Below are 15,272 nucleotides of genomic sequence, written 5' to 3' on the forward strand. Positions count from 1 at the left end.
CAAAGGAAAAGGTAGAGGAATCCCGAGCAGACGAAGGATCTAGCTTGCTTTTCAGCTTCAGACTGTCAGAGTGATGTTCCACGAATCATGAACTTGTCGTGTCCCATGTTTCATGTTCTCTACGATAATCCCATCACGGATTGTATTGTTTGTTACCGCTGAATGCCAATATCAGCATGTACAGAACGCTGCTTGAACCAGAGATTTCATAATACCTGTGGTCCTATGCAATTTCACCGATGGTTCCCAATTTAGATCACAAACATTTTACCTGTACCCCATCAACAAATATTTTCCATAAAAGAAAAGGAGAATGTGCCCAACTGTTTGTTGGTGCTGGATCCTCTCATGGGTCACTGATTTTACTTTACAGCTATTTGGGAGTTGGCAGATACCTCTCCCACCTGTTGAATTTTTTTTGTCTTGTAGAAGACGATCCCAAAAAAACCCTCCCTCCCGCTCCGGCGGCCAGCCAGCCACATCCTGACATCAACCACCGCCATCCTCATCATCCACCGTATCGTGCTCCCTAATTAACAAATCCATTCCCTGCTTAATCTAATCACGAAAGCTCAACAACAGAAAAAAGGCCACAGCCTTGCACAAACACCCTCTGCTTCCTCGATATTCAGTCTCGCATCCTTTACGGATGAAGCCTCAGTGACACATTCCCACGAAGAGCTTTGTTAGTGAAATACTACACTATTTGAGGAACCCTATTGTAAAAGTGCCACTCCATGGCTGGCTGCAGCCAACTTGCTGCCGCACTGCCACTGTCGGCAGTCGTTGGGAAGAGGAGAGCTCGCCTGCTATATAAACGCCAATTCCTTTTAAGGGCGCGGAAATTAGCGAAATTAAGGCCTTTGGTTCCGGAACTTTCCCATTCCCATCGAAAATAAGCGGAAGGAAGCGCGTCCAGCTTCTCATCCGTTCTGGGAAGCAGCAGATCCAAACCGGGCCAAATCGTCGCCTGGGGGAGAAAACCGGAGAGTAACAGACGCGCGCTGTCTGTGTATGGGCGCCGCCCTCCCCGCTGGATCTGCGGCCACTCCCCGGCGTGGAGATTCCATGAGAGGTCTCTCACTCGATCTCTTTCTTACTGGTTTCAGTTCCCCGGATTTATCTCGAGTTTTCTGTTTTTTTTTTTTTTTTTGTCGGTGGAGGGGTTTGGGTCGCGCGTCGCGACGTGGCGGGCAGCAGTAACTCCGTCAGCGCAGCGCAGTGCAGCTGGTCTGGGTGCTGGATTCGGTGGCTGGCTGAGTGGTTGGTAGCGGCGGCGGCTCGTGATCTAGCTGCGCCGGTAGGGAGGGAGGTCGCGGGGTAATCGCCGCTAAATGCAGCTATTCGTGGGAACTGGTTTGATGGTTTTGCAATTCGGGAGTGTCTGATTCGCTTGATCGTAGCGGTAGCTGTAGCATATGCGTATGTCTAGATCTGGGTTGATTGCCCATGCCCGAAACGAATTTGTGGTTATTCGATCGATGCGTGGCTGTTGATTGAATCGTTCGTGTCTCATCGTGGATCTGACCTGACGCCAATTGTTTGTTTGCTCTCGACTGGGTTTCAGGTTGAGAAAACTCGGCACTGACGAAGTGGATACTCTGCTCGGCGAGTTTAACATCTGAGTATGGCGGCGGCATTGGCGCGGCGGTTCAATGGAACCAATGGCGGCACCCATGGCAGCGCAGATCTGGTTGGTCTCATCTTCGACTCTGGCTCCGAGCTTCTCGTTTGGCAGCCTCTCGCTTTCTTATGTTCCCCAGCTCTGCAATTCTGTTTTCCTGCTGCTTGAAAAACATTGCTTCGTCTGCATGGTGTTTCGTTCATTTTGGATGTAGCTGTGAGTAATTTTGCAGTAGGATATTCTTTGAAAGCGAAATCAGTGTTCTCTATTCAGTCCACTGGAGAAAAGTCCTCCCAGTGTGTGAAATTATAAGTGGAGTTTTCATGGAGCTGTATTTTTTATAAAGTCCATTTAGCTAAGGTTGACTACCGGAGTAGTTTCCAATATCTGTCTGGAGAAACTAGGAAACTGTTATGTCATTTGTGTCATCCTTGTTTTCGATAAGAAAACAGGAACATGATTCGATTCATCTGTTGTGTATATACATATGTTAAATGATGGTAAAAATGGGCTGAACAGATGTTAGAGCTTTCTTCACATGACAAAAATGCTAAAAACTGAACAGTTAAATCATGTGTTTGCAGTATGTTTCCTTTTGGCATCTATGAGCATGGGGCAACAATCGGAAACTAACTTTGATGCAATGTAGCTTCTTCTATGAAATGGAAGCACATGAAAAATGCTTACTGACTGCTCACTTCGTAATTGCATCTGTGTGTCATCTTGATCTGTTGAATATGAGATTGGATATTTATTTTGGTTTGTGTGTTTGGTTGATAACACAATGTTTTTGGCTCTGTCCGTTTCGCTGAAATTTGGCTTATGCTGATTTGTTGTGAGAGGAAAACACTGTTCGTTCGCTAAAAAGTAATGCTGAAGTAGTGCTATCATTGTGTCGTTTCAGCAGCTTGATATTATGATCCAGGAGAATCCTGGGGTAAAAGCAAGCAATAACATAAATAAGAAACAGACATCCAATTAACCAGGGGGAAAAAACTGGAAACCATAAAAGAAGTTCCAACTTTTAGTTTTTCTGTAGTGTGGCATTTTTTTTGTTTTTTGTTTTTTTTGTTATAAGACATGAATAACAGTTTAATATGCACCTAGGTCACATGTTTTTGAGGAGGCAGACTTTTGAGCTGCTCTTCATCACACTTAGAAGATGCTCATTCTTTTGTATCTTGTTTACCATTAACCATTCAAAAAAATGTGTGGGATTAATCTGACAACACATCCTTTAAGTTCAGCATCAACCTATTTCATAAACCATTGGTTCCATTATTTGAATACCTTTAAGATTGCACTCTCATTTGACCATTGAAGTGTTATCATTTCCTTGAACTTGGAATCAATTGTCCAATGCTTTGTGCGATGAATATGAACTCATTAAAGAAGTTATATGATTCACACCTTGGACTTTTGATAATAAAATGCTTCTTCTATCATCAACAGGAAAGGCATGTGGACAAAGTTCAAGACTCAGAGCCACCGACTCCTATGTCAGTCATGAAAATGGGCAAGTAAGTTTTGCTGTGCTTCTTGGTAGTTAAGAGAGACATGAGACTCTAACGTGTCAGTTTCACTTGTCATGAGCCTCTATAATTTTCTCTTCAATCGTATCATTCAATACAGCCACAGTTAACCTTCAAGAGTGATCCAGAAAATTTTTGTTTACTGTTGGCCAACAAATGGAAAACAAAGTAACAAACCCTAAATACTTATGTTTCCTTTCTGTCCATTTGAGGGATACATAACTGGCTTCGAAAACAATTTTGTTTTGGAAAGAAATGTCTCCTGCTTACATCACTTGCTCCAACTCATCATCAAAATGTGCTGCTTGGAGTAGAAACTTAATTTCTACAGCCTTATTTTTTCTTCTATGGTTTAGCAAAAGATATACTCCCTCCTCCCAAATTATATGTCGTTTTGGCTTTTCTAGGTACTTAGCTTTTGCTATGCATCTACATATGCACTGTGTCTAGATACATAATAAACAACTATGTATCTAGAAAAGTCAACGTCCTATAATTTGGAAGGGAGTAAAAAAAACACTGGCATCAGAATATTCTTTGGTGGGAATCCTGCTAGTATAATTTTCATGTAACAGATTAATAATTTTATGCATGTTTATTTTTTGGACCAAAGCTTGTAAAGATTAGTTGCCCAATTCTAAAATGAAAAGAGAATGGTGGGATTATATGCCTATAAGGTCTAGCAATAGATGTTACAGGATACTAATAGCCAACTAAGAACACTATTGGGAAACATTAGAGTCTCTTCTCGTTTGTTTAGATCAAAGGCTCAGGCTCTTCTCTTTTTAGTCGGAACAATTGATGAATTTTTTTAAAAAAGAGAGAACTAAAATTTATGGTACAGTTGCTCTAGGTTCAATACAAGTTTACCTCTGCTAACCGGTAACCACAACTAAATTATTAATATTCACATAAAGTAAATATGTTATATGCATAATTACCTACATGGGAATTGCTATTATATGCATAATTGTCGTCTTGGATTGGACATGAGGTTGTATTGTATGAATATTTATATCATTCAGCCCTTTATGAGTTTGTTTCCAAAATACGTTTCAAGTAATAGACCTCAATCGTGTATCTTTTAGTGTCACTTTTTTTTTTCCTTTTGAAAGTTCTCTAGAGCTAAAATTATGCTGATGCAAATATGCAACACATTTGAGCTGTTGGTAACTGTAGAACACTAGAATTGTGAATCTTATAATTCTGTATGTATTTGCAGGACCCGAGTTAATGTGGAGGATGAGGAGACACTTTCAAGCGTTGCTCAGTGTATTGAGCAGCTACGACAGAGTTCTTCATCCTCACAGGAGAAAGAGAGCTCTTTGAAGCAGTTATTAGATCTTGTTCAAATTCGTGATACTGCATTCGGAGCTGTTGGGTCGCATTCACAGGCTGTTCCAATACTTGTATCTCTCCTTAGGTCTGGACCATCTGGAGTTAAGATGCTGGCTGCCACTGTTCTCGGGTCTCTTTGCAAGGAAGAGGAGTTAAGGGTGAAAGTCTTACTTGGTGGTTGCATCCCTCCATTGCTTGCCCTTCTCAGATCAAAGTCAGCTGAAAGCCAAACCGCAGCTGCCAAAACCATCTATGCAGTTTCACAAGGTGGGATAAGGGATCATGTTGGATCAAAGATTTTCTCTACAGAAAATGTTGTTCCTGTACTGTGGGAGCAACTTAAAATTAGTCTCAAGAATGAGAGTTTGGTGGATGGCCTTTTAACTGGAGCACTGAAGAATTTATCAAAGAATACAGAGGGGTTTTGGTCAGCAACTGTGCAATGTGGTGGAGTTGATATACTTATAAAGCTGGTTAGTTCTGGACAAACAAATACCCTTGCAAATGCTTGCTATCTTCTTGGGTCCTTGATGATGGAAGACTCTTCTGTTTGTTCTAAAGTTTTATCTGGAGAAACAACAAAGCAGCTCTTAAAGTTACTTGGTCCTGGCAATGAAACTTCTATTAGAGCTGAGGCTGCTGGGGCTCTCAAGTTCCTTTCTGCACAGAGTAAAGAGGCCAGACGTCAGATAGCTAATTCTAATGGTATTCCTGCTCTTATAAATGCTACTATTGCTCCATCAAAGGAGTTCATGCAAGGTGAATCTGCTCAAGCATTGCAAGAGAATGCAATGTGTGCATTAGCAAATATATCTGGTGGTTTGTCCTATGTAATCTCAAGCCTTGGTGAGAGTCTCGAGTCATGTTCTTCACCTGCACAGATTGCAGATACTCTTGGTGCATTGGCCTCAGCGTTGATGATATATGACACAAATGCAGAGTCTACCAGTGCTTCTGATCCTGTTGACATTGAGAAGACACTGTTGAAGCAGTTTAAGCCTAAGGTTCCCTTCCTTGTGCAAGAGCGCATAATTGAAGCTTTGGCTAGCTTGTATGGTAACCCGGTTCTCTGCAAGACACTAGCAGATTCTGATGCAAAACGCTTACTTGTTGGCTTAATAACCATGGCAGCTACTGAGGTGCAAGATGACCTCACGAAATCACTTTTTGCTCTCTGCAAGAAGGATTGTGACCTATGGCAAGCTCTGCAAGGCCGTGAAGGTGTCCAGCTATTGATTTCTTTACTTGGTCTTTCCTCAGAACAGCAGCAGGAATGTGCTGTTGCTCTGCTTGCACTTCTTTCAAAGGAGAATGATGAGAGCAAATGGGCTATCACTGCTGCTGGTGGCATACCTCCACTTGTTCAAATTTTGGAAACTGGATCTCCCAAAGCTAAAGAAGATTCAGCAATCATCCTTGGCAATTTATGCAATCACAGTGAAGACATAAGAGCATGTGTTGAAAGTGCTGATGCTGTTCCTGCTTTACTATGGCTTCTGAAAAATGGAAGTGATAATGGCAAGGAGATAGCTTCTAAAACACTGAATCATCTCATCCACAAATCAGATACAGGAACTATTAGTCAGTTATCTGCTCTCTTAACAAGTGAACAGCCTGAATCAAAAGTTTATGTTCTGGATGCTTTGAAAAGCTTGCTTTCTGTTGCACCACTTAATGATATTCTACATGAGGGAAGTGCAGCAAATGATGCGGTTGAGACAATGATTAAAATTCTAAGCTCACCCAAGGAAGAGACTCAGGCTACATCAGCAACTGCTCTTGCTGGTCTATTTCATTGCTGCAAGGACCTGCGAGAAACTCATATTGCAGTGAAGACACTTTGGTCGATAATGAAGCTGCTTGATATGCAGTCTAACAAAATACTAATGGGCGCCTCATGTTGCCTTGCTGCCGTTTTTCTTTCAATTAAGCAAAATAAGGAGGTTGCTGCAATTGGCCGGGATGCCTTAACCCCACTTGTTTCACTTGCAAATTCTTCAGTTATTGAAGTTGCAGAACAAGCGACTAGAGCTTTGGCAAATCTTTTCCTTGATCAGGAATTATCCCTCCAGGTGTCTTTTGAAGAAATTCTCTTCTGTGTAACACGTGTGCTAAGAGAGGGAACTATTGATGGAAGAACTCATGCAGCCGCAGCAATAGCTCGTCTTTTACAGTGCCGAACTATTAATCAGCCACTTTCAGATACTATTAACCGCTCTGGGTCTGTCCTTGCTCTAGCTGGGCTCTTGGAAGCTGCCAATGGTGAAGCTGCTGCAACATCAGAAGTTCTTGATGCACTGGTGCTGTTGTCGCGATCAAAGGCGTCAAGTGGGCATACCAAGGCTCCCTGGGAAGTTCTTGCAGAAAACCCCCACACGATACTTCCCCTTGTTTCATGTATTGCTGATGCTGCAGCCTCCTTACAAGATAAAGCCATAGAAGTTGTGTCAATGCTCTGTTCTGACCAACATGATGTTGTCGGTGGTCTGGTTTCTGAAACTCCAGGTTGCATATCATCCATCACACGGCGCATCATTGGCTCCAACATGCTTAAAGTTAAAGTTGGTGGATGTGCTCTTCTCGTCTGTGCTGCAAAAGAGCATTGTCAGAAGCAAATAGAGGTTCTGAATGATGCAAGTCTGTATATTCAACTAATTCATTCTTTAATTGGTATGATCCATATGGCAAACATGCCGGCTGAAAATTTCAGCAGTGAAAGCATATCAGATATTAGAATTTCCAGACACTCCAAAGAAAACAACAGTGATGGTGCAACTGTGTGCCGTACTGCTGTAATCTCAGGCAACATGATTCCACTATGGCTACTTGCTGTCTTTTCTCGTCATGACAGCAAAACAAGAGCAGAACTCCTAGAAGCCGGAGCAGTTGAAATGCTCACCGAGAAGATTTCACAAAATGCATTCCAATATGTGGTACGTGAAAGCTCTACTTATTTCCATTACCTTTTTCTTTTGTCATCATTTGATGAATGCTAGTTGGTAGGTGAATGCTAGTGTCTCCTATGCTTTAGTAATTTTACAGTACGAAAACAAACTACATATAGATAATAGAGTTTACATAGCATCCTAGAACAGTCTTTCTGCTTTACATTGCAGGTTATTTGATCACATTAGTATAATGCTTTGATGCCCTAGTTTTCCAAGTGATATTGTGGAGGAAACTTTTGTTTGAGAAACTCATTGCTTCTTATCTAGAATAATAAAGTTACCAGAACCTAAATAAGTGGTAAAGTTAAAGTACTTATTGATAGGTTGGAGTACTGCATTTGACCAAATTGGCTGTAAGCATTTCATCTATTGTACATAGAAAAAATAATCTAGTTAATCCTTGCCGTTCTTGGAGCCCTGTATTAAATTTGGATACTTAACCATGAAATATGGGACTGCACTAACTAATCTCTACATAATTTGAGGGGGTTATTGTTGGTTGAGGTCATAAAGATTGGTATTGTCTGTGCATAATCATTACTAAAGAGCTACTCTCTCTCATTCAAAGTTTAGGTTGTTTAGAACATCCACACAGTCTTCAAAATGACATTTTGATTTGCAACTTTGATAAAAAATATACTCCCAACTCCCAGAAATAGATGACGTTCTGACATGCAACTTTTGCCTGTAGCTAGTACAATATACATTGTGAAAGCATTTTCTATGATGAATCGAGTAATGTCAATCATGTTTTTATCAATCTTTGCATTTTTCTTATATTGATGGCTCAAATTAAAGAAGTTTGACTGACTAGAATCCTATAAACAACCTAACATTTGGAATTGGAGGGAGTATTATGTAAGTTGGTTCAATCATTACGCTTCTATTTATGTTCCTTGTTACATTGATAGATACCATGCTTGTCAATCTTATTTACTAGAGTACTGTTTTGAGACTCATGACATATAAATATATTTAGTACCGCAATAACATCCATATATCCTATTGAAGTTCTGTTTGGGGTTTATTATTCATACTGTAAGGCAGTACGTCTTCTTTGTACAAACACTTCAAAATCAGACAAGACCAAAAGTAAATTTGGATTTCTTTTTACATTTCTTTTGTCTAAATGGTTGGATACGATGTCCTAGTTTGGCACTTTTTTTTTTAAAAAAAGTGCTGGTCACTTATTAGGCATTTGTACTTAGGCCATTAGGCATCTGTTTTTTAGTTACAGGTTTACATTGGAATTGCCTAAAATCTTTATATTCCATCTAGAGGTCGCTAATAGATAATAAGATGATGGTGTTTGTTGGGTCGGGTTGTGTGTTTGTGTGAGCGTGGTGTGTGTTGTAATTTGTTGTCTCCTTCTTAATGCAATGATACGCAGCTCTCCTGCGTATTCTACAAAAAAAGCTTTATCATACATATGGAATATAAAGCCTGAAAGTACCTGTCGGAACTCATTCTTGCTTGTGTCAAAATTTTTTGGGCTTACCTGCTATTTATCCCCTTGCTGCATGTATCTTGTTAAGTTTTTTTTCAAATTGCCGCAGGCCTGTTGCTGACCTTAACATATGTTCATGCTCTTGTCAGGGTGAAGAAGATAGCACCTCATGGGTCTGTTCCTTGCTTCTTGCTTTGCTATTCCAAGAAAGAGAGATAATTCGATCAAACTCAGCATTGCATTCCATTCCTGTGCTCTCAAACTTGTTAAGGTCAGATGAGCCAGCATACAGGTACTTTGCTGCACAAGCTTTGTCAAGTCTGGTCTGCAATGGTAGCAGAGGAACTCTTCTGGCTGTTGCTAATTCTGGGGCAGCCATTGGACTTATATCTTTGCTTGGATGTGCTGATGTTGATATAGCTGATCTTTTGGAATTATCAGAGGAATTCATGTTGGTGCCTAACCCTGATCAAATTGCATTAGAGAGGCTATTCAGAGTTGATGATATCAGGGTTGGTGCAACTTCTAGAAAATCTATTCCTCTTCTTGTTGATCTACTTAAACCTATTCCTGAGAGACCTGGTGCTCCTTTCTTGGCCTTGGGTCTTCTGACCCAGTTAGCTGTTGATTGCCCCCCAAACATGCAGCTAATGGCTGAAGCTGGAATCCTAGAAGCACTTACCAAATACTTATCTCTTAGTCCACAAGATGCAACAGAAGAAGCTACAACTGAATTGCTGGGCATTCTTTTCAGTAGTCCAGAAATAAGGCACCATGAATCAGCACTTGGTGTTGTTAACCAACTTGTGGCAGTCCTTCGTCTAGGAGGAAGGAATTCACGTTACAGTGCTGCAAAGGCATTAGAGAGTTTGTTTTTTGCTGACCATGTGAGGAACAGTGAGTCAGCTAGGCAGGCTATTCAACCGCTTGTGGAGATTCTGAGTACTGGCATGGAGAGGGAGCAGCATGCAGCTATATCAGCCCTTGTTAGGCTTCTTTCTGACAATCCTTCAAGAGCACTTGCGGTTGCGGATGTTGAGATGAATGCTGTAGATGTTATGTGCCGGATTCTTTCTTCTGACTGTTCAGTGGAGTTGAAAGGAGATGCTGCAGAACTATGCTGTGTTCTATTTACCAATACAAGGATCCGTTCCACAATGGCGGCAGCTCGTTGTGTGGAACCCCTGGTTGGTTTACTGGTTAGTGAAGCTAACCCTGCCCAGCTTTCTGTGGTTCGTGCATTGGATAAGCTTCTAGATGACGAGCAACTGGCAGAATTAGTGGCAGCACACGGAGCTGTCATTCCTCTTGTTGGGCTTTTGTATGGCAAAAACTACATGCTTCATGAGGCAGTTGCTAGAGCTTTGGTGAAACTTGGAAAGGACAGACCAGCTTGCAAATTGGAAATGGTCAAGGCTGGTGTAATTGAGAGCATTCTTGATATTTTCCATGACGCTCCAGATTTTCTTTGCATTGCATTGTCAGAAATGCTTCGGATTTTGACAAACAATGCTACCATAGCAATAGGCCCATCTGCAGCCAAAGTAGTACAACCTCTTTTCTCTTTGCTTTCTAAGGCGGACATGGGTCCTGAAGGGCAGTATAGCACATTGCAGGTTCTTGTGAATATTTTGGAGCATCCTGAATGCCGTGCTGATTATAACTTGACACCTCGCCAAACTATTGAGCCAGTGATAACCTTACTGAATTCATCTCCACCAGCTGTGCAGCAATTAGCTGCAGAACTCCTATCACATCTTCTTCTAGAAGACCACCTCCAAAAGGATACAACAACAGAGCAGGCGATTACTCCTCTTATTCAAGTTCTTTCTTCAGGTTTGCCAAATTTACAGCAGAGAGCTATAAAAGCTCTTGCTAACCTTGCAATAGCTTGGCCAAATACAATTGCAAAGGAGGGTGGTGTTTTTGAGTTGTCCAAAGTGTTGTTGCAATCTGACCCGCCTTTGCCTCATGTTGTGTGGGAATCTGCAGCATCTGTATTGTCTAGCATTCTACAGTACAGTACAGAGTTTTTCCTTGAGGTACCTGTTGCAGTACTAGTGCAATTGCTCAGGTCAGGAACTGAAAGCACTGTTGTCGGTGCTTTGAATGCCCTTCTTGTATTGGAGAGTGATGACTCAACAAGTGCAGAAGCAATGGCTGAAAGTGGTGCTGTGGAAGCATTGCTTGATCTCTTGAGGAGTCATCAGTGTGAGGAAACTGCTGCCAGACTAATTGAGGCATTGCTGAACAATGTAAGAATAAGGGAGGCAAAGGCTGCTAAAAATGCTATTGCACCATTGTCCATGTACCTTCTGGATCCACAGACACAATCTCAACAGGGAAGATTGCTTGCTGCTCTTGCCCTTGGAGATCTTTTCCAAAATGAAGGTCTTGCTCGTTCTACTGATGCTGTTGCAGCATGCCGCGCTCTAGTCAATCTTCTTGAAGACCAACCAACTGAAGAGATGAAAGTGGTAGCAATTTGTGCCTTGCAGAATCTAGTCATGTACAGCCGAGCAAATAAGAGAGCAGTTGCAGAATCCGGTGGTGTCCAGGTCCTGCTGGATCTTATCAGTTCAAGCAATCCTGACACTTCTGTTCAGGCAGCAATGTTTGTCAAACTTCTATTCAATAATCACACTATCCAGGAGTATGCGACCAGTGAAACAGTCAGAGTTATAACTGGTAAACAATATCCCCTTCTTGTTCTGTCATGTTCATTTTGCATAGCAAATTCATTGTTATCGATGCCTGTTATGCTAAAGATGTCAATATCCACCTTTAGTATGAGATTTAAGGAATTTCTAAGTAATGTCTAGCAAATACATGAATCATGTCACATTTGTGAAGTTCATGCTTACTTTGCGAGTTCTAATCAAACATTCTTTTTTGTACAATATGTAAAAAGAGGCCGTCTTTTCTTTTTTTAGATAAAGGAAAATAATCCAGCGTTTGCATTCACGCATGAATGTATATAGCCCAAGAGGCCATCTTTTATTAGTTTGGTTCTCTCCTAGCCAGCTGGAATATATATATGTTTACAATCATACCCAACTTTTATATATCTAATGCTTACATTTTTCGTGCAGCTTCTATTGAAAAGGATATATGGGCTTCTGGAAGTGCTAATGAAGAGTATCTCAAAGCACTTAATGCTTTGCTTAGTAACTTCCCTCGTCTGAGGGTCACTGAACCTGCCACATTGTGCATTCCTCATCTTGTAACATCCCTTAAAACTGGTTCTGAGGCAACTCAAGAAGCAGCACTAGATTCACTATATCTTCTCAGGCAAGCTTGGTCAGCTTGCCCAGCTGAAGTATTTAAAGCACAATCAGTCGCTGCATCAGAAGCTATCCCTCTACTTCAGTACTTGATACAGTCTGGCCCACCACGGTTTCAAGAAAAGGCTGAACTGCTTCTTCAGTGCTTGCCTGGGACTCTTACTGTTACGATAAAACGTGGCAATAATCTAAGGCAATCAGTTGGAAATCCTAGTGCCTTCTGCAAGCTTACTCTTGGAAATAACCCAGCAAGGCTGACAAAGGTACACAAAAATCATTGTGCTTCTGATTCTAGGGATATTGGTCCTTCTCTATTCATTATCCTTGCCCTTGCTCTGACACTATCTTGCTACAGCTTACATTAGCTTTTATTGGCATGTTTCTTTCACTATTGGTTTTGAACATTCTTAATTTTATTGCATGGAGCATTGTTGACCTAAACTTACATGGCCTAATTCATAGATTGTCTCGACTGGCGCAACACCTGAATGGGACGAAGCCTTTGCATGGGCATTTGACAGTCCTCCCAAGGGCCAGAAGCTTCATATCTCCTGCAAAAACAACAGCAAATTTGGAAAGGTGCGATAATAGGATAGATGTAGCACATCAATCACTTTACATTCCTTTTCGACTTCACATCACTGTGATAGTCCCCAATTATCTCAAACTTGTGGTTGCAGAAATCATTCGGTAAAGTGACGATCCAAATCGACAGGGTTGTCATGCTGGGGTCGGTTGCGGGAGAGTACACCCTGCTACCCGAGAGCAAAAGCGGCCCCAATAGGAACCTGGAAATCGAGTTCCAGTGGTCAAACAAATAACTGTATACCTACATAATTTAGGTGTTCTCTGTAAGTTAAAGATCTATAAGAGGTTGAGTGGTTTCTTGTTTTGCACTCTGCTAAAGGTTATACCCTGTTTGTGCATCATTGTAAATAGCAGGCAGAGAAAGTTGTCGTTTGCTGTACCTCCTGTGAGATATAAACAGATGAGTTCTCAGATGTTTTGTACTGATTGTAACAGGCTTCATTCGTTTATTTTTTTTCCCTGGGATTTTATCTTTGTAAAGGGGTGTAAACAGAATAGTATATGCTGTTATTAGGTTCTCTCATACGGAATGGACTTTTCGGTCTATAACCAGTGCATGTTTATTTGCTTTTTCGGGTGTGTGAGAATGCTGATTGAAGATTACTGAATGTTTAATTCATCGTAAACTATTGTAGTTGATTCGGTTTGTGTATGTTATATCGGCATTGGATGCACGTTCTTTTGAGCGGCAAGATTCAAGTACACAACCCTGACTTGACAATCTCCTGGCTCAATACTTAGACATCCTCGGATGTTCAATTTCGAGGTTAGGGCTGAGATGCTCGTCGCTCGATGAACCTCCCTCGGCCGAACAGGGCTGTAATGAATCCTACCTTTTGGCCAGTAGTCCAGTTCAGCAGAGTTCAAAAAAATATATATATTGCTTTGACGTATATTATAGATTGCTCTTAAATTATCGATTGCTTTGACGTAGCTCTAGCTATGCATTAGATACATAGGCTATGTCTATATTAAAAAAAAACAAAACGATTTATAATTTGAAATAGAGTGTGTACTATCTTTCAGAACTACATACCTTGGCCCTAGGATCTCAGAAACATGTGAAATGTTACCAAGGACTACATGGCCTCACTATAATTGCGATGCGTATGAAATGCAAACAAATATTTAGGAAGTACTGACCTATATGATTTCAGAATTTGTCTATCGATAGATTGCAGTCATCATAAAGAGCACTGATTGGTAGCCACATGCTGCTCGAAAGACTAATATCAATCTCTGTTTCCAAGTTCCAACATGATGGTACTAACTACTAAGAATGAAAGATCACGCAGTTACACACTGACAGGCCATCCTAAGCCGAACAGGTCAGGTCCAGGGTCAAGCTAGACGAGGCTCATTGTCGGGTGGCCCTGGCCGTCGCGCTCGCGCCGCTGTGTGCAGATGAGACCGCCGCGCCCGGCCGAGGCCCCGGATCCCTCGCCGTGATCCTCCATGATGACTAGGCGCCCGTCGGCCATGCGCGTGCGCACCAGCGCTGGCTGCCGCCGCCGCAGCGACGAGATCGGCGGCGGCAGGTGTTAGGACCTATAGGCGGGCTCGGCGGCAGACTAAGGCACAGAGGAGGAGACTTGCGCCTGACGGAAATCTGACAACAGGTGAAGAGGATGTTTCGTCGGTGACAGTGGGGTGACGATGTCAGTAGGTGATAAGGCGGTTGATGATTGATTACCTGATAGGTTGTTAGGAGTGGGCCAGTTGTCATAGAGTGGGCCCATAGTGTCGGTGGGGTTGCGCCGGTGATGATTGATACTCCGTATAAGACTTCCCAGTCTTGCTCTGCTCTTCTTCTTCCCGATCCTGTGCTATTCTCTCTACCCCGGATTCTATTCCAGTTATCTGTCTGATCGTGACAATTGGTATCAAAGCCGTCGATCGTGTTACCTTGATCGCGTTCGTAATCGCCGTCGGCAGGCATCGCCGGTTCTTCACTTCGGTGAATCGAGTCGCGCGACGCTGTAGGTCCGAGCCGAGAATGAACGGGTCGGTGCACATCGCGGTTCCCGGCGGGAATCGGTGATCGGTGAGCAGTCTGGCGCCTAAGCGAGGACCGTCGAAATTTCAGAAAGACATGGCGCAGTCGGTGGAGGAGGTTTCGGCTCAGCTTGGGGAGATGATGAAGCAGTTCGCGGGATTCCAGAAGATGCCGCAGTCGACCATGGATTCGTTGGACACTATCGGGACCTGGCAGGCGACTGTGGATACGACGTTCGACGAATTGCGCGAGAAGGCGCGCGGTACGGCGACGACGCTGGACGAGGTGACCAAGCGGGTGGAGCTCGCGGCGTCGCGGGTTGATTCGATTGAGGCGCGGCTGACGACTACTACCATGCCTCCTCCGAGCCAACCGACACCAGCGTTGGGGAACCTCGACCTCAACGCAGCTCCCGGGTCGTCCTCGTGCTCATCTGCGATGGACGGGGAGCGGGCCAGCCAAGGGCCACGGCGAGGACTGCGGCGGGCTCCTCGGACCCCGGCCACAGGACAAGA

The 15,272-nt window shown here is 42.7% G+C and overlaps 1 protein-coding gene across 1 annotated transcript; it reads left to right on the forward strand.

Annotated features, from left to right (window-relative positions):
• The first annotated feature begins 777 nt into the window (after window positions 1–777).
• LOC136521190 (protein CELLULOSE SYNTHASE INTERACTIVE 1-like) lies at window positions 778–13,329 on the forward strand. Its single transcript, XM_066514895.1, has 8 exons — window positions 778–1,075; window positions 1,568–1,693; window positions 3,077–3,144; window positions 4,379–7,427; window positions 9,039–11,577; window positions 11,982–12,436; window positions 12,636–12,752; window positions 12,854–13,329. The coding sequence occupies exons 2-8, from the start codon at window positions 1,628–1,630 to the stop codon at window positions 12,992–12,994; spliced, it is 6,435 nt and encodes a 2,144-aa protein (XP_066370992.1). The 5' UTR covers window positions 778–1,075; window positions 1,568–1,627; the 3' UTR covers window positions 12,995–13,329.
• The last annotated feature ends 1,943 nt before the right edge of the window (window positions 13,330–15,272 follow it).

Source organism: Miscanthus floridulus, chromosome 18 (genome assembly GCF_019320115.1).
Source record: "Miscanthus floridulus cultivar M001 chromosome 18, ASM1932011v1, whole genome shotgun sequence".
Lineage (NCBI taxonomy): Eukaryota > Viridiplantae > Streptophyta > Magnoliopsida > Poales > Poaceae > Miscanthus > Miscanthus floridulus.

What these genes read in the sequence shown, in the direction of transcription:
- LOC136521190 (XM_066514895.1), top strand. Translation starts at nt 1,628, where the DNA reads ATGGCGGCGGCATTGGCGCGGCGGTTCAATGGAACCAATGGCGGCACC. An exon ending in CCCATGGCAGCGCAGATCTG is followed by an intron (nt 1,694 to 3,076) that starts GTTGGTCTCATC and finishes TATCATCAACAG; the next exon opens with GAAAGGCATGTGGACAAAGT. An exon ending in ACAACAGCAAATTTGGAAAG is followed by an intron (nt 12,753 to 12,853) that starts GTGCGATAATAG and finishes TTGTGGTTGCAG; the next exon opens with AAATCATTCGGTAAAGTGAC.